This window comes from Lactuca sativa, chromosome 3 (assembly GCF_002870075.4).
Source record: "Lactuca sativa cultivar Salinas chromosome 3, Lsat_Salinas_v11, whole genome shotgun sequence".
NCBI classification, from domain to species: Eukaryota; Viridiplantae; Streptophyta; class Magnoliopsida; order Asterales; family Asteraceae; genus Lactuca; species Lactuca sativa.
In genome coordinates, this window is record NC_056625.2 from 206164339 (window position 1) to 206182732 (window position 18394).

At 35.2% G+C, this 18394-nt stretch overlaps 3 protein-coding genes across 3 annotated transcripts; 2 read left to right on the plus strand and 1 right to left on the minus strand.

Moving 5' to 3' along the window:
- Positions 1-2061: 2061 nt before the first annotated feature.
- On the plus strand, positions 2062-6592 carry LOC111893219 (lysine histidine transporter 1). The gene is made up of 8 exons (XM_023889286.3): positions 2062-2244; positions 3701-3873; positions 3973-4359; positions 4898-5291; positions 5455-5560; positions 5656-5747; positions 5839-5907; positions 6122-6592. Exons 1-8 carry the CDS (start codon positions 2209-2211, stop codon positions 6218-6220), a joined length of 1356 nt encoding a protein of 451 aa, XP_023745054.1. The 5' UTR covers positions 2062-2208; the 3' UTR covers positions 6221-6592.
- Positions 6593-6733: 141 nt separating this feature from the next.
- Positions 6734-11805, plus strand: LOC111893218 (lysine histidine transporter 1). The gene is made up of 8 exons (XM_023889285.3): positions 6734-7056; positions 7170-7324; positions 8354-8737; positions 9841-10234; positions 11119-11224; positions 11323-11414; positions 11519-11587; positions 11669-11805. The coding sequence occupies exons 1-8, from the start codon at positions 6982-6984 to the stop codon at positions 11765-11767; spliced, it is 1374 nt and encodes a 457-aa protein (XP_023745053.1). The 5' UTR covers positions 6734-6981; the 3' UTR covers positions 11768-11805.
- Positions 11806-11906: 101 nt separating this feature from the next.
- LOC111893220 (TLC domain-containing protein At5g14285) lies at positions 11907-12942 on the minus strand. Its single transcript, XM_023889287.3, has one exon. It carries the CDS (start codon positions 12750-12752, stop codon positions 11997-11999), a length of 756 nt encoding a protein of 251 aa, XP_023745055.1. The 5' UTR covers positions 12753-12942; the 3' UTR covers positions 11907-11996.
- Positions 12943-18394: the final 5452 nt, after the last annotated feature.

Consider the following 18394-nt stretch of genomic DNA (forward strand, 5'->3'; position numbering starts at 1 on the left):
AACAAATATCACTACTGGGTTTTGTTGAGTTGTAGGATATGTGGATCACTCACTGGTATAAGGGTTTGAATTTCATCTCTAAATCCAGAAAGAGATCAAATGGGTAAAGCATTATAGACATTGACTCGGGTGTATCTTCCATTCACGATTTCATAAGCCACAAAAAATATCATTGACGAAAGACATATACAAGAAATGTAAAAATAAAAAATAAAATCAACATATACAAATTCACTACCCAGTGGACATATCTTTCAAATCGAAGCAATGGATGAAAGGTAGTGGTGCTATTGTGTCCATCTTTTTGCTCTCAAATACATGTAACTTAAAAAATCAAAATCAACAATACAAATCATAAGAAAAAAAGTCGAAGCAGATTTAGAAAACGTAATCATTATCAATCTAAACTTAAATCGAAAGGTTTTATAGATTGGAACTTCATAGTTGAAACAGAATAAAATAAACATAATCTAAAACTTAACCAAAATCAAGGTTCTAAATAACGTAAGACGTGACTTACCGGCAATGTCAAGCCTCAAGATTTTTCATGCCTTGGCGAGCCACGTTGTTTGTAAGGCGTGACTTAAAGCAGCAATTTTGTATATAATTTATATTTTTATATGTATTTTCAACTATTATTCATTTTTATACACATATATGAGTTAAGACGGCATTTTGGTAAAGCTTAGCGGCAGGTACAAGTCTTGAGCCATGACGCGCCATCGCGGAGCCATAGCGGACTTTTTAGAACCTTGACCAAAATCGATCTAAACTGCGATCAAATTAAAGTAGAATCCAAATAAAATTTATCTCAATATCATTCCTAATTTTTCCATGATTATCGAACACAATATTGATCCATACAGATCGAAGCCCACAAGTATTATAATATTTCTTCTTTCCTCTATTTTCTTCTCCGGTACAAAACTTAGGTTAGATAAATTATTTAAAAAAATGAGGAGCGAGTGTAGGGGTACTGATAATAAGGGTGCGGTGGGGTATCTTTTTTTTTCATTTTATTTTTGGTGAGATTTAATTGTCATTAATAGAATTTCTAATTTAATTCATTTTATTTTTGGTGAGCTTTAACTGTTATTAATAGAATTCCTAATTTAATTAATTTTACTTTTGATGAGATTTAATTGTCATTAATAAAATTCCTAATTTAAAACGTAATATACGTTTTATAAATTTGATGGACAAAAATAAAATGATTGACAAAGATGATGTCAGCAAATAATTCAACGGTGCAAAATATAGGATTTAAATGCAATCAATGGCTTTGATTTCTTCAATTTAGAATTAAATGTTCTCTTTTAATAATATTTAGATCTCATTATTATAAAAAATATATAAAAAGTCATGGGGTTTCAAATCAATAAGATCCATCAAAAATTTCTATTGTTATGATAGATATATAGAAATTAATCATTACCGTTTTAAGTCACTATAAACCATTTTATAGCACATCTAAACACCATAAATTCAATATTAAATGTAACTTTCAGTTATTGCAACCTAAAACTCGATGGAAAGTAACGTTCTAAACCATTTTTACGAGGTCAAGATCACCGAGTTCAGGGTTCTTATTTGTAACGATATAATCACAAGTACAAGTTTATACAAAGTAGAGACCCGCATCTTGAGAGACTTTTCTGTTGAAATTTTACACGTCAACTAATACATATAAGCATTGTAACATACTAACTTATCAATAAAACAACAATTGTCCATTAGTATTAAACATAAGACAATTTACACCTTTCAGTCGACTTATATTTTATAAAACATAATCAATATGCTATAGATTATAATAAAATAAAAAACCCATTTAATTTAATTATAAACTAAGAACATCTCTTATTTGTTTTCGAAAGTACCCTCATTAAATAAAATATATGTTACATCATTTATTTATTATTTTAATAAAATAAAAAACTAATGATATATTTTCAATTTCAGAGAATCCGTAGACTTGTGAGAGTTGACCCAAGTAAAGCACATGGATTTTTTGCAACGGCTTCGTGGAAGCAGCTAACTTCAATTGACTCAAGTATGAAAGCTGGATGTCTGGTTTGCTCTATATATACCCATCTGTACTAAATGATCATAGCTCAAACCAGACTTATATCGATTGATAATCGATAAGTTGTTAATTAATTGCTGATTTTTGGGTTTTTGTGTCATAAGTGGTTAAAAGATACGACCATGGGCACACAAGATGAACAATACTCCGATAACAAGGTATGTTCCCCTCACTAGAAATGATGTTATCATGTTAACATGTAAATCCAATATACATATTGATTTTCTCTTCTCTTCTATCTTTTTATGTAAGTTATTGTCTCATTGTTTTTAGGATTTCATTTCGTCTTGTTTCTTTCTCGCAAACACTTAGAACGTACATCCACAATTTACAGTTTAATGAAATTATTGAATGAGTGGATTAAACATTCAATAAATATGGAGTTGAATATAGAGTTCAAATGAACATTGAACTTTTAAATTTAAAAAAAAAACACTTTTTTAGTATAAAATAATTAACAACTAAATGATTTCTTTTTAAATGTTTTTTTTTTTTTAATTTTGTAAAGTTCAAAAAAATAATAATAAAATTATATGTAAAATGAATTAATGATGTTATAGATCGTGAATGTATTTACTACATTCAACAGAGATCGCTTTCCCGTGTGTATAAAACTCTATATTTTTTAACCTTTTACTCAAAAAAAACATCTTTTATTTACTTTTCGAAAAATCCAGAGACATTTAGAAAAAAAAATGCAATCTAGCCATTGACATTTTTTTTTTGCCATTTAGTCATTATTGAGGTCAGTTTCTTATTTTGGATTGTTTGTTTCTTGATGAAAGTCGCTGTCAATAATTTTCTAATGAATAAAACATTATTTTAGATTGCGTATAATATAACCGATCCTATTTAATTGATAAAAAGACTAATTCACTTTGAACTACAAATGCAAAAATAAATATTTTTCTAATTATATATGTAGTTCCACACCTAAAGATATTTCTTGTCATTTAATGTTAAAACCTATCAAATCGAAAACTTTTTAAATATAAATGATTTTTCTAAATAAATAAAACGGTGCCTTTCTCAATAAAAATGAAAAAAAATATATAATGCTTTTGTGAAAGCTTCCTTAATTTAAAAATGAGCAAGTTGACCAGTTCCATATACGACAAGTGGCGAATATAATAACGGGTCTGTTCCAATACACCAACTGGACAAATAAAAAATTTACATTTAAATTTTTATACAGAAGATCATAACGTGTATGAGATACTCTTCTATTTTAATATAATATAATAATAGATACCTTATTCGTTGAAATTGTTTATATGAGACTTAAATAAGAAATGGCCCACCTAGATACTTCAGCCATATCTCATCCAAAATTTTCAAACTAGGATATGTCATATGTGTGTACTTTCCTAACATTTTCTTTTTCTTTTTCTTTTATACTCCAAAATAGTGAAATAATAAATTTTTCTTCTAAGATATACACGTATTGTATATATGCAACATCCACCCATAGTTCTATCCTCTTCGTTTCTTTATTTCTAGATTGACATACAAACCCGTATCCAAAAAGATGTGTTCAACTGAAGTACTATAATACAGAATTTGTAATAATAATAATAATAATGGTAAAACTGATATCGATGAACATATAAACAGGTTAACGATAGACAGGTTGACAATAGAACTGAGAAAGAGAAAGCCATTGATGCATGGCTTCCAATCACTGGATCAAGAAATGCAAAATGGTGGTATTCAGCTTTCCACAATGTCACAGCCATGGTGGGAGCCGGTGTTCTCAGTCTCCCTTTTGCGATGTCAGAACTCGGATGGTTTGTTCCTAATTCCAATCATCGCTATTTTTAAATAAACAGACTTAAAATAATACAAAAGTAATTTTATTAATATCATTTAAATTTATGTTATTTTAGGGGTCCCGGTGTTGCGGTTTTGGTAATATCATGGGTTGTAACTTTATACACGTTATGGCAAATGGTTGAGATGCATGAAATAGTGCCCGGAAAACGATTTGACAGATATCATGAACTCGGGCAACATGCTTTTGGGGAAAAACTTGGTCTTTATATTGTGGTTCCACAACAACTGATTGTTGAAGTTGGTGTGGATATTGTTTATATGGTCACAGGAGGAAAATCTTTAAAGAAATTTCATGATCTTGTTTGCAATGATCACTGTAAAGACATCAAGCTCACGTATTTCATCATGATCTTTGCCTCCGTGCATTTCGTTCTTTCCCATTTACCAAATTTGAATGCCATCTCCGGTGTGTCGTTAGCAGCAGCTGTTATGTCGCTCAGGTAGTTAACTGTTAACATCACCAAAAAGATTAGACAGGAATGTCAGAATAGAATAGAACAAATTGTACTATGTTTCGCATATCTTGGACTGTGATTGAGACCGATGTCAATGAGACAAATATTGCAATTTTTGTTACGCCCAAAAATAAGGGCAAGGATTTCTCTCGGTCGGAGACTGTGCAAGAGACGTGAATGCCCTCTTCATTCTCATCCTCGATAATAGTCATAGAAAGCATGTCCAGTCTCGTCATCTCATCCAATGTTGTTTTGTGTGAGAAACGCAAGGTTGTGCTTGTTACACAGGACATGATGGAATTGAGGGTTATTTTTTATGATGAGGGTCAGAAAGGCATTTACGTCTTTCATACAAACAAGAGGTTGAGAGTGAGTCGCGTCCCAATTTTTTGAGTGGGACAAAAAATTGCAATCTTTGTCCCTTTGTCACCGGTCTTAATCACAATCTAATGTATGTCAAACACAGTACAGTCTGTTTGTTCGTTTTCTTAGAGGAATAACCAACGTGATTGTTATAATGCAGCTACTCTACTATTGCGTGGACGGCTGCTTTAAAAAAGGGCGTGCAACCAGACGTAGATTATGGATACAAGGCTAAAACCACGGTTGGAACAGTGTTCAACTTCTTTAGTGCATTGGGTGATGTTGCTTTTGCATATGCGGGGCACAACGTGGTGTTGGAAATCCAAGCCACTATTCCATCGACCCCCGAGAAGCCTTCAAAGGGTCCCATGTGGAAGGGAGTGATTGTTGCCTACATAGTTGTTGCCATATGCTACTTCCCGGTTGCCCTTATTGGGTATTGGGTGTATGGAAATTCAGTCGACGATAATATTCTTCAAACTTTAAATAAGCCTACGTGGCTAATTGCCATGGCTAATTTGATGGTTGTGATCCATGTCATCGGTAGCTACCAGGTACGAAAACAAATGATGTAAACAAGGCAAATTTTAAAAGCTTAAGACCTAATCCGGAAAGCCTTTTTTCGATTTTCTCTATAAAGTCGTTATTTCTGTAAGAAGTTAAAAAGACCTAAGTTTGTCATTATCCACGTTATCTAAAGTAGGTTTTTTTTGGTAGGTCTATGCGATGCCCGTATTTGATATGATTGAAACTGTGTTGGTCAAAAAGTTGAACTTCGCCCCTAGTTTCCTTCTTCGATTTATCACAAGGAACATATACGTTGGTAAGCAAACTATAACATATAGACCAATGACAGGTTAACTATTTTTTGGGGCATACACGTTACTAACCGATTAATTTTCTTCCTTCCGTTTGCAGCATTAACAATGTTCGTAGGTATCTGCTTCCCTTTCTTCGGTGGACTCCTTGGTTTCTTTGGAGGATTTGCTTTCGCCCCCACAACATACTTCGTAAGTAACTTCATCTTTTCCTATTTCTTCTTTCTTTTCGACATTCTCGATTTATGGTTCTAATATTGTTTTCTTGTTCTTTATCGTTTAGTTGCCTTGCATCATGTGGCTTTCCATCTGTAAACCTAAAAGATGGAGCTTATCTTGGATTACTAATTGGGTACGTATTACATGTAACATATTCAGTTTCAGCAGTTGAGGTTGATATTGATTAAGACTACCAATAACTTCCAACACGGTTTTAAGCTAAACCAAATGTTATTGGTCTAGTCCATAAATTTGAACTTAGGGTGTTACAATGCCCAACACCCAAACAAACCATATTTTCATACTTCTTTAATTATTTCTATTAACACCCTATTCACATATTTCAGATATGTATCATGCTTGGAGTTTCTTTGATGATCGTCTCACCTATTGGAGGCTTAAGGCAAATCATTGTGCAAGCCAAAGATTACGAGTTTTTCTCTTAATTGCAAAGCAAGTTATCGCATAGAACTTAGCTTGTAAGTCAAGAAAGCTTGTGATGATGCTTGTAACAACTATGAAGATCATTATAAGCTATTGAGGAATTATTACGGTTGAAAAGAGTGTTTATAGGGAAGAAGAGGAGTACCATTTCCATGATTCCATCCCTTATTATATTTTCGTTTGATTTTTTTTTTTTGTTTGCAGTTAGTTTGTGTGCATATTTACATACATGTTTCCAAACTTGTATCTATAGATGTGAATTGTACTCCAAAATCACAATCATATTCGCTATTTATACACCAGAACTCAAGTCTTTTCTAGACTCACTTGTAATATGCTTCCATGTAATGAACAAATACCATTATTACAACTCCTATTCATCTCTACCAATGTAGATTTTTGTTCTAATGTGTTTATACAACAAGACACATTGTGTGCATCTAAATATTGGTTTAGTTGTCACTAAGATAGAAGAAAATCATATTCATCCTTCCCTTTCAAGCCTAAGAAAAATGAACATGACATTTGGCACTTAGGAAAAAGACACGAAAATGGAGTTTCCAAAGACTTTTCTGATTGAGATCCTTAAGACTTTACAATAAATTTTATGAGACTGCTAAACACAGAATAAATAGCCGGCTTAATTTGTCTTTATATGGACTAATTTTTCTAATCCTTCTAAAAGGAACACTACTTAAATAAGTGCATCTATGATCTACCTTTCTGTTTTCAATTTTGTTATTTCTTCTTCAATAAGTCTTCCATGGGAACTCAAACTACAGATGATACAAAGTCATTCGATGACTTAAAAGGGGCAACAGCAGATGCATCCAGTTTTGTAAGATAGTTTTTTCTTAGAATGCTTTAAATTAAAGACACGTTTTTTTATGAACAAAAAAGCATAAAAGAAAAGTTAAAGGATGCGATTAATTTGTACCTTTTTTACAACAGGATGAAAGGACAGAAGAGCAGAAAGCCATTGATGCATGGCTTCCAATCACAGGATCAAGAAATGCAAAATGGTGGTATGCTGCTTTCCACAATGTCACAGCCATGGTTGGAGCTGGAGTCTTGAGTCTTCCATATGCCATGTCAAATCTTGGATGGTATTGTATATATCGTATTAAAATTAAAATTACTCCTAAAATTGAAAACACAAAAAGACGATTTTGTCCTTCAATTCCCATAAATTTCTTCGTTTAAATACTAGAGTAACTTACGCAAATGGTTCTTATTCGTTCTGGGTTATACCGTGTTTAGTAAAGAACTCAAATGTTTTTCAATTTCAGTCCTTATTCAAAGGTTTCATATCGACTTTGGTCCCTGAGAGTTTGGGACTTTTTGATTTTGGTTCTTATGTCAAGGTTCAAGGGACCAAAATCAATATGAAACCTTAAAAAAGGACTGGATTTGAAAAAGGTTTCGACTTTAGACAGAACACAGTAAAAAATTAGAAAATAAAATTACATTTTTGGTCACTGAGTATCACTTATTTTTTCAATTTTGGTCCTTATATGAGGTTCTTTTAGTGTTTTCTGATCTTGTTCCAAGTAAAATGACTATTTTGGTCTGTGAGTATTGCTGAATTTTGCAATTTTGGTGCTAAAAATATAGCCATTTTACTCGTAATAGGGACCATAAACATCAGAAAACCCTCAAATAGACAAATAAGGACCAATACTGCAAGAGAAAACATTTTGACACCAAAATTTAGAAACCAGCTATACTCAGGGACCAAAAATGTAATTTACTCAAACTGGAAAGAGCAAAGACCATCTTGTTAATTTATACTAAATATCTGATTTTGCTCTTTATTTCAAGGTTCCAAGAAACAAAAGTCCAAAACTAATATTAAACCTTGAAATAAGGACCAAAATTGAAAAAAAATGTTTCATCTTTGGACTAAACTCGGTCAAATTTAGAAAGAAAAAGGAACAATTTTGTAATTTATTCTAAACATCTAAAATTTTCATTCCTTATATCAAATTCATGGACCAAAACCGATATGAAAACAATGACAAAACTGAAAAAGATTCCAATTTTGGACTAAACATAGTAAACATTAGAAAGAACAAGGACCATTTTTGTAACTTACTCTAAATACTACTAACAAGATGAAATTCTTCCAAATACAGGGGACCTGGTGTGGTTATACTTATTCTATCATGGATAATAACGTTATACACACTTTGGCAAATGGTTGAAATGCATGAAATAATACCTGGAAAACGGTTTGATAGATACCATGAATTAGGTCAAGAAGCTTTTGGTGAAAAACTCGGTTTATATATCGTTGTTCCCCAACAGCTGATTTGTGAAGTGGGTGTGGATATAGTTTATATGGTGACAGGTGGCGTATCTATAAAGAAAATCCACAAAACTCTTTGTGAAGATTGCAAAGAATTCAAAACAACATATTTCATTATGATATTTGCTTCTGTTCATTTTGTGTTGTCTCACCTTCCAAATTTCAACTCCATTTCTGGCGTCTCATTGGCTGCTGCTGTCATGTCTTTAACGTGAGTTTTTACATCTTTACCCTTGTCAATTGTCTTTAACTAAAATGGTATTCAAGAATTATAATTTCAAGGTTTTGTATCTATTTTGGTTGTTCATATGAAACCTTGAAATAAGGACCAAAATTGAGAAAAGTTTCAGTTTTGGACTAAACACAGTAAAAATCAGAAAGGACATAGACCATTTTGTAATTCACTCTAATTTTAACTCGATTTTGGTCCTTGTTTCAAAGTTCCAAAGACCAAAAATCGATACAAAACCATAAAATATGACTAAAACTGAAAAAGGTTTCAGTTTTGGACTAAAGACGGTAAAAATCAGATAGCACAAGGACTGTTTTTGTCATTTACTCTAACTTACAGTGTGATTGCCAAACACCTCATTGATTTTGGTCCTTATTTCACGGTTCCAGATACCAAAATTGATATGAAACCTTGAAATAAGGACCAAAACTGAAAAAGGTTTCAGTTTTGGACTAAACACAGTAAAAATCAGAAAGCACAAGAACCATATTCGTAACTTCCTCTATTTTCAAGTGTTCTTGCTAAGCCAATTATTTGATTTGGTCCGTATATAAAAGTTTCAGAGACAAAAATCGACACCATAACTGAAAAAACGTTTCTGTTTTGGACTAAACATGGTAAAGATCAGAAAGCACAGGGACCATTTTGTAATTTACTCTAATTTAAAGTGTTATGACCAGATATTTACTCGATTTTGGTCCTTATTTCAAAGTTCCATATACCAAAATCAATATGAAACCTTGAAATAAGGACCAAAACTTAAAAAAAATGTCAATTTTCAACTATCAACATGAAACCTTGAAATAAGGACCAAAACTGAAAAAAGTTTCAGTTTTGGACTAAACACAGTAAAAATCAGAAAACACAGGAACCATATGCGTAACTTCCAGTGCTCTTGCCAAACCAGTTACTTGATTTGGTCCTTATATAAAAGTTTCAGAGACAAAACATCAACATGAAACCTCGAAATACGGACCATAACTGAAAAAACATTTCTGTTTTAGACGAAACACAGTAAAAATCCGAAAGCTCAGGGACCAATTTTGTAATTTCCTCTAACATAAGGTGTTTTTCCGAAACAGTTACTCAACAATTGCATGGACAGCTTCTGTGAATAAGGGCATGCAAGAAAATTTGGAATACGGGTACAAAGGCAAAACCCCAGCAGAAACAACATTCAATTTTCTTTCAGCTTTGGGTGACGTGGCATTTGCATATGCGGGCCATAATGTTGTGCTTGAGATCCAGGCAACAATTCCTTCAACACCCGAAAAGCCTTCAAAGGGACCCATGTGGAAGGGGGTGGTGGTGGCTTATGTGGTGGTGGCTTTGTGCTATTTTCCGGTGGCTTTTCTTGGATATTATATGTTTGGAAATAAAGTCGCGGATAATATTTTGATTTCACTACATAAGCCTAAATGGCTTATTGCTGCTGCTAACTTGTTTGTGGTTATCCATGTCATCGGTAGTTATCAGGTAATTCTTTATCAATAATAGCAATGTTCTTTATTTGGTATTTATAAAAGCAACATACTTGCTTTGGATACCAATGTGACAAAACCTCGTAAATGGTCCCTCTGGTTTGGTTTCCCAAACTCGGGGATATAGTCCGTAAGTTTAAAAAACCTCATAGATGGTTCCTGTAGTTTTCAATTTCGATCGTGGTTGTTCCTTTACCCATATAAAATGACATTTATACCCCCTTTTAATTGTTTTTAATTCTCACCCAAATTATTGTTACATATTGTTACTATTGGTAAAGAAATGTAAGTACCTTGTTATTATGTGTCAAGAAAATGTAAGTTGCTTTATTGATTACATATTGCTATTATCAGTAAAAAAAAAGGGGCAAATGGCACAACAGGTATTTAAACATTGTACTTTCCAATTGTGTTTTCCGTTAAATGTCGACACTGCATTCACTTTTTTTTCGATTTTGGCATTGCATTTTCCAATTTTTGTTTGAGAGACAATTTGTTTTCACTTTTTTTGATTTTGACATCACATTTTCCAACTTGGTATGCCAAACCGGACCCTGGCAGGGTCCCCGGTGAAATGGTCAAAATTGAACAAAATTCAAAAATGCGATTTTCGATTTAGAACAAAAAATAACACAATGTCAAAATTAAAAAATATGTGAAAATATTGTGTCTTGTGCCATTTACCCTAAAAAATTGTAAGAACATTGTTGTTATGGGTAAATAAAATGTAAGTATATTGCTATTATAGGTGAAAAATAAAATACATTGTATATATGGGTAAAATGAGTAAAGGATGTTTTGCCATTTTTTTTTAACATTTTTCTAGTAGCAATGTATTTGCATTTTTCTACATGCTAACGAAGTTTTGAGTTTGTATAGATTTATGCAATGCCGGTTTTTGATATGATGGAAACCTTGTTGGTGAAAAAATTGAAATTCAAACCAACTTGGATCTTGCGGTTTTGTACGCGAAATATCTACGTAGGTTAGTAAAGTACAATAGTATGTCAAGGCAAAATGTTAGGAATTTATCTATTTTAAAGAATCATTTACCAATCTTTTTTTTTTTTTTTTGGATTTCAGCATTCACAATGTTTGTTGCTATAACCTTCCCTTTCTTTGGAGGTCTCCTTGGATTTTTCGGAGGCTTAGCCTTTGCCCCCACAACTTATTTTGTAAGAATATTTTTCGAGTTATATAAACATCCACATTTTCTTCAATTTCTCAAAATCCAACTATTTCTTGTTGTGTTGACTTTTTGACTTTTTGATTTCAAAAGCTTCCATGCATTATGTGGCTTGCCATCTGTAAACCAAAGAGGTTCAGCTTGTCTTGGTGCACTAATTGGGTAGGTTTTATCTTCTAACCCCATACATTATTTGTTTTTTATAAAATAAAATGAAATCTAAACTAACATTTTAATTTTCAGATTTGCATCTTTCTTGGTCTATGTTTGATGATTCTATCACCTATTGGGGGACTTTACAATATCATTAAGCAAGCCAAGGATTATAAGTTCTATAGTTGATCATTATCACTCAAAGTAAAAGTGGAAGAAAGCAAAATAATAGGGGATTTGTGTGATTTTCTTTTCTTTTCTTCTTTTTTCTGTTTATTATTCATTATATTATATGTTCTATGTGTTCTACAATATTTGTAACATATCATGAATAACAATTGATTTATGATTCTCTTTAATATATAACCCATGAACATTACAATATATATCCCAAGTCAGACTTAATTTATTCCGTTTTCTATGTACTTTTCTTCTCCTTCTCAAGCTTAAACATTCTTTCTCTATACAACTCGATCCAAAGGTTAGAAATCCAAAGTACACTAACAGAAATAGCCATGACAACAACACAAATCCAAGAAACCCAAAGCCATTTGGGAATAACATTATCAGCAACCCCACTCGAATAGAAAACAACCATTTTGTAAACAAATAAAGGTCCAGCAAAACCTCTAACAGCAGAATATAGCACATAAAATGGAGGAGACAAAAGATCAAACACCTGGCGTGCAGTTTCAGAATCCTCCCTTCGTGCACTTGCCAGCGTCCAAACGTTCTGAAAGAAGCTCGTGATCTCCGCCAGAGCAAGTAAAATCAACACCGCGTATGCTCCGTGAAGAACTAGATATCGACAGGTAACGAAAACGAAAAGGGTAGCTAAATGATGACCGATGAAGAGGATATCGGTTGGGTAGAAGGTTAAATAGTGGCAAAGATCCATTAAGAAGTAAGCAATGCTGTATTCAAGAACGGTATTCTGAAAATGAGTGTTGATCGTGGCGAACCCAGTTGTGGAATCAGCGAGGATGGCGAGACAAGCAAGGATCACGGCCGGGGTGCCATGGGCAAGTGAGATTAAGCAGCTGGCGGCTTCAGGGCGGAGCTTCGGGCTCCAACTACGGAAGACGATGAAGTGGGCAGTCAAGTATATTGTAAAATACATTGCGAAGAAGAGAGGTAGACTTGACATAGAAGAAATTAGGCTTGTTGAATCCATCGTTAAATTCCCCCAAATTCGATGTTGTTTGGATCCTAATTCACGAAATTAGATGGGGTTGGTTTGATTGTATGGATGAGATTGTGGAATCAAAAAGCTATATGAATGAATTTATAGATATGTCGCGTGATCAAGAGGTGAAAGACGATCGAGTTGATTAGTCATCCCGCCGCCAAACCCAACCCTCGGTCAAAATTAAAAGCTGTTGCATTATCCATTAAGACGCAGTCGCTGTCAACAAGTTTACTGGTTGAAAAAGGTGAAATGGGTGGCGACGGTGGGAAAAAATAAGTTAAAACATATGTTGAATTGTTGCATAGATAATCCAAAACCAAAGTTTTTTATATGGTTTTGGTCTAAAAAAAACTTGATCATACATTTTTATTTTCATTTTTATATATATTTTTTAATTTTTTAAATACTATTTTAATTTAAAAATAATATATATATATATATATATATCCCCTAACCCCACCTCTTTCTCTCTTTCTTTTTTATGGATGGGATGAATAAATAATGTTTGATTGAAAAGTCAAAATTAGATCAAGATTTCTACAATCAAGTTCATCATCTTTGAAATCCATCTACACCAATAAAAATCTTTAAAGCTCTACAAAATATTAACTTGGGTTTAGAAAATGATACAAGATCTCTCTCTCTCTCTCTCACATACACACGGTAAACTTCTTCATAAAAAAACCCAGGTACATTTCACACAAATAAACACACTTTGAAGGAAATTGGAAGCTCGATAAATGTTGTACATGGAAGCCTGTAACATCCCGGAATATCAAGAGTAGAGTTGAAGGGCTAAAAGAATAAATGGGAAAGGGCAACTCGGCGAGTCCACGAGTGGACTCAACGAGTAGGGTCGCGACTCTGGTCGCGTGTTAAGTGACCAACTCGGCGAGTAGCATGGGTGGACTCGGCGAGTTGGTGCTGAGTGGAGAAAACCCTAATTTCGAGGGTTGAGCCCTATATAAAGAACATCATATCTTCTCCCCATCCTCCTTATCATTCCTTGAGTTCCAGAAGCCCTAAATTCGTGAGGAGACCCCATTGTTGAGTGAATTAGAGCTTGGAGAATGATATTTGGTGCTTTAAGCTTGAAGATTGGAGGCTTGTATCAGGAAGCTTAGGGGGATCAGGAATCTATAGTTGGTTGGGCTCATTCTAAGGGTAAGGAACCATTTCCTTAAGCTATTTTCTTCATGGGTTCATGTGTGGTGGTTGATATGACATCTAAATTGAGATAGAAGCTTGGATCTGAGGATGCTACTTCAGATCTAAGCTTGGGATGGTCTTGTATGTCATAAAGTCCCTGTTGATGAGTGATTGGTGAAGCTACCTTGTCCTAAACCCTAGCCCTAGAGTGAAAATGCCTAGATCTCCTTGGATTCACGTAAAGTTTGCCACTTTACGTGATGGATGGCCTTAGGAAGGGTAGATTTATGGTTTGGATCATCTGCATGGCTTGGAAAGCCTCGGTATAGATTCAGACCCGGTGGTACTCGGCGAGTCACATGGGTAGACTCGGCGAGTTGTTTGAAGATAAGCTGGAACTCGGCGAGTTGGAAGAACAACTCGGCGAGTTGGATGAAGATGGCCTGGAACTCGGCGAGTTGGAAGAACAACTCGGTGAGTAAGTTGAAGATAGCCTTAGACTCGACGAGTCTTGTCGAAGAGTCCCAATCTTTTTTGGTTGAGCCGTGAATCGGTGAGTCAAGGGGTGACTCGGTGAGTTGTGTGCGAGTGGACTCAAAGTTGTTGAACTCGGCGAGTCTCGGGGTGACTCAACGAGTTGGGTCGCGGATTGAAGGAAATGCTGAGCATGGGGACTCGAGTAGTCATCGGGTTGACTCGGCGAGTAAAGTCAGTCAAGGGTTGACTTTGACTTTGACTTTGACCAAGGGTTGACCAGTTGTCTTCCAGGGGTATTTTGGTAATTATTGAGTTCAGTGCTTTGGTATTGTTCAGTGGGGGAGTTCGTGTCGGAGTTTGGAGCAGCGGGATCTTATCTTTTCAGCCGACAGTTTCGAGGTGAGTTATCCTCACTATATCAACAGGGTCTAAGGCACCAAGGTCGGCCCTTTATCGGATTGAGATCCGGGTATTTGTTGTTATGTTATTGCTTTGATATGTTTGCATCCTGGTAGTTAGGATGGTATATGTTAGAGACCTGGTTAAGGTCGATTCCCTGATATGTAGGGTGATGCTATGCTAGTGACCGGTTAGGTCGGTATCCTGGTTAGGATGATGATATGTTATGTGATCTGTTTAATCGGCTTGTTGACTATGAACGCTTATATGATTGTATGTTTATGTGCACATGGTTGTTTGGACTCGATTTGGGTTGAGGCGGGTCCTGTTTTGTGCTGTAGGCCAAGATACCCAGGGCGGACCGGTCGTCCCAAAGGCCCAGCGAGCGGTCCGGATAGGCTGTAGGCCCTAAGAGGGCGGACCAGACGTGTCGAGGCTCGGAGAGAGTGGACCAGGCCGACTGAAGTGCATGGCTGTTCTGTGATCGGATATGATATGGCATGTTATGCGTGTATGGTATATGTGGTTGGTATTTTGGGGATATCTCACTAAGCTTTCGGGCTTACAGTTGTGGTTTTATGTTTTTCAGGTTCTTCAGGAGACCGTGGCAAGGCAAAGGCGTGATCGTACCGCTCCGCATATTTATGTCGTGATGAGATTCTGGGAATACTTTAATTTAACTGTATTGAAAACCTTTTTGTAATAATTTAATGAAATCGGGGTGTTTTTGAAAAGTTTAAATTGGTTGGAATTTTTCGGTCGTTACAAAGCCATAGGATTAGATCGAGATGCTTAATCTCTAATTTGGTATCTGGTAAAAAAAACATAATTCGATCATCATTCTTTCAAAACCTTACTCAATATGTTTCATATTTCATCATCTTTATAAAAAAAACTTTGATGGGTTTACAAGGATTTATCAGGGGAAGACTATCTTCCTTCTTGAACACCACAATAGTATCAAATCGTTTTAGGGGATTCTGTTTTCCATTTACAATTTGGATTGAAAAACCCCATGACACCAGAATCAACCATTCCTTTTTATGTTCACAAAAAATGGTTTTTTGTATGATACTAGCGGAATCAACTTTAGCTAATTCCAATGGAGGGTAGCTTTACAGATTTGTGAGAGAGAGGCGGCTCCTCCGGTGGTAGTGACGACGGTGTGGCGAGAGCAGGTCTCTCCAATAATCTTCAAACAAGGAAGAAGAGAACCCGTTAGGGAGAGAATTCAACAACTCTCTGAAGCAGAACCGATGTTGTTCGCCATTACCCCTTCCAAAGTAGAATCGATAGTCACTACCCAATTCGATTTGGGTTCCTTCCAGTGATGGTGGTGGACAATGACGAGGGCCGGTGGAATCACATTATAGATCAGAGATAAGTCATGACTAAACTGCGAACGAGGAAACACCAAATTAGGGCACCATCGATTTTTTTCTCACATCAAGTTGTCGCCCATTCAACCTCTCTGCCACGAGCATTATGACATGGAGGTTGGATTGAAAGAGTGAAGATGGAGGATGAGTGAAGAAATAAGAAGCATGTCCCCTCCCACTTTGTGTTTTCATGGTGAAACGAGAGAGAGAGAGAGAGAGAGAGAGAGAGCATCGTACCCTTGAATTCGCCGTTTAGGAGAATTCAAGCTCGATATGGCATATGGCATAAGCAAGAAGCATGATTTGGTTTTGACCGTTCATTGTCACTACGAGCAACATCGTACCCTTAAATTTACCGTTTAGGTGACCAGCATCAATTATTAGGGTCGGCCTACAGTATTTGATGAACGCTTGTACCTACAATTATTTGTGATTGCATTAACAAATACCAATTAGGATTCGTATGTTATATTTGTTATAAAAAAATATTACTGCTTACCGAACAACCCAATGCAATATACACGAACTCAAACCGATCATCATCGCTTGTTCTTATCTGAGTAACAGTTCATGGATTATGCTTGACCAAGTTGTGCACATACGCTGGTAGTTTGGTAAATGCATCCTCTTTCGTACCTCTTAACATCAACAACGCATATTGTTTTGCCCGTCATACCTGTTGGTATGTGCTATTGGTTGGAAATTTCGAATTGATTTCCCTCACAATTTCATTACCCTAATAAACTCTATTATAATCTTCGGTCAATACTTCAGCGATAAAGTGGCCGAGTACCTTTTTCTTTGATTGTCGATGATTAGACTCCAAGTTTGTTGCTCAACAACTTTGGTGACTTGGAAAGCAGTAGCCGATTTGATTCCCCTTGCCCTAACCATCCAAGAACAATTCTCTACCAAAAAAACCACCTCAAACCTTTCTTTGCTCGATCTGGTAGTCTTATACTGCTTACCTTGTTCCATGCATTGTTTTCCATTTGCAAGCTTAAGCAACTCTTTGTTATCAAAAATGTATAGAACCTTAATCTCTTCACTTATATCCACCCTCTGGCATGGAATGTTCACATCATCATTTACAGGACACGAAGGCAATGGGGGCATACCATGTGTCACACCCCAAAACCATGAACGACGGAAACGTTCTGGAGCGGAGGACGTCATGTACAGTATCACAACAGTGAATAATAGTAAACAAGCAACAACATCATCTATTGCATTAATAAAATAATTTCATACATATGTGTTCTGTCAAGTTATATAGACACCAAAAATATACATATCAAAAGCAAAGACGAGTCTTGAACGGACTCCGTCTTCTCAAAATCTGGCACCTGTACCTGTCTATGGGTTACCTGAGAATACAAGTTATTTTGAAAGCGAGTATCAGCTTAAAGCTGGTGAGATCATAAGTATATTAATGTCTATGTTTGTATGAAAGCATTTTGTAAGATGTTTTGTACAATGTATTGTAAAATGTTTGAACTCTCCTAGAAAACCCTATGTTTCCTACTAATGGTAGCCTTCTACCAAGGCTTCTAGTGTCTGTGTGTGTGTCTCTTGTAAGAGTGTGTATTTTCCCAAATCCTACTATCATTAACCAAAAATATAGTTTTACATTACCATGCATCGTGTGAATATTCACGAAGTGAATGTAATGGGAAAAATGTCATAGTACTGTAGTATTTGTAATAAGTGACTACTGCTGTACTAACTACCTTAAAAACAAAAGGCATTTAAAGTAACATGTGATCGACATGTATCCTGCTACTGACTCTAGTAAAACGACGATGTAAGACGCCGTAAGAAATGACATTTGGCACCCATAGACTTACAAGTCCCACTGTAGCGAGCAACAAGGTGTAGGATAGTCAATCCAGTATAGATCTATACGCAAACTCATACGCTCCCCAATAAAGGAGATTCGGGATACAAAAACGGTCATGCAAGGAAGTGCCATGACCCATTTAATGGTTCACATAACTGCATGAATATACATGTATTGAATGTGCTAACTGTAAAGTGTACTCTTTCTCTGTCTAGCCTGTATGTACTATAATGTTCTGCGTGTGCTAGCTGTAATGTGTGTTCTCTCTCTATCTATCATGTATAGTAATGTACTGTGTGTACTACTCGTATTGACTCATGAATGAACTGACTCATTGTATGTTTCATTGTTCTAGTAATTGTATTAGTATCTTCCTGTGCTAC

Coding starts and splice junctions, on each gene's coding strand:
- LOC111893219 (XM_023889286.3), top strand. CDS start 2,209: ATGGGCACACAAGATGAACAATACTCCGATAACAAG. Junction 2,245..3,700: donor AACAATACTCCGATAACAAG/GTATGTTCCCCT, acceptor ACATATAAACAG/GTTAACGATAGACAGGTTGA. Junction 5,908..6,121: donor TATCTTGGATTACTAATTGG/GTACGTATTACA, acceptor CACATATTTCAG/ATATGTATCATGCTTGGAGT.
- LOC111893218 (XM_023889285.3), top strand. CDS start 6,982: ATGGGAACTCAAACTACAGATGATACAAAGTCATTCGATGACTTAAAA. Junction 10,235..11,118: donor ATGTCATCGGTAGTTATCAG/GTAATTCTTTAT, acceptor GAGTTTGTATAG/ATTTATGCAATGCCGGTTTT. Junction 11,415..11,518: donor TTGCCCCCACAACTTATTTT/GTAAGAATATTT, acceptor TGATTTCAAAAG/CTTCCATGCATTATGTGGCT.
- LOC111893220 (XM_023889287.3), bottom strand. CDS start 12,752: ATGGATTCAACAAGCCTAATTTCTTCTATGTCAAGTCTACCTCTCTTC.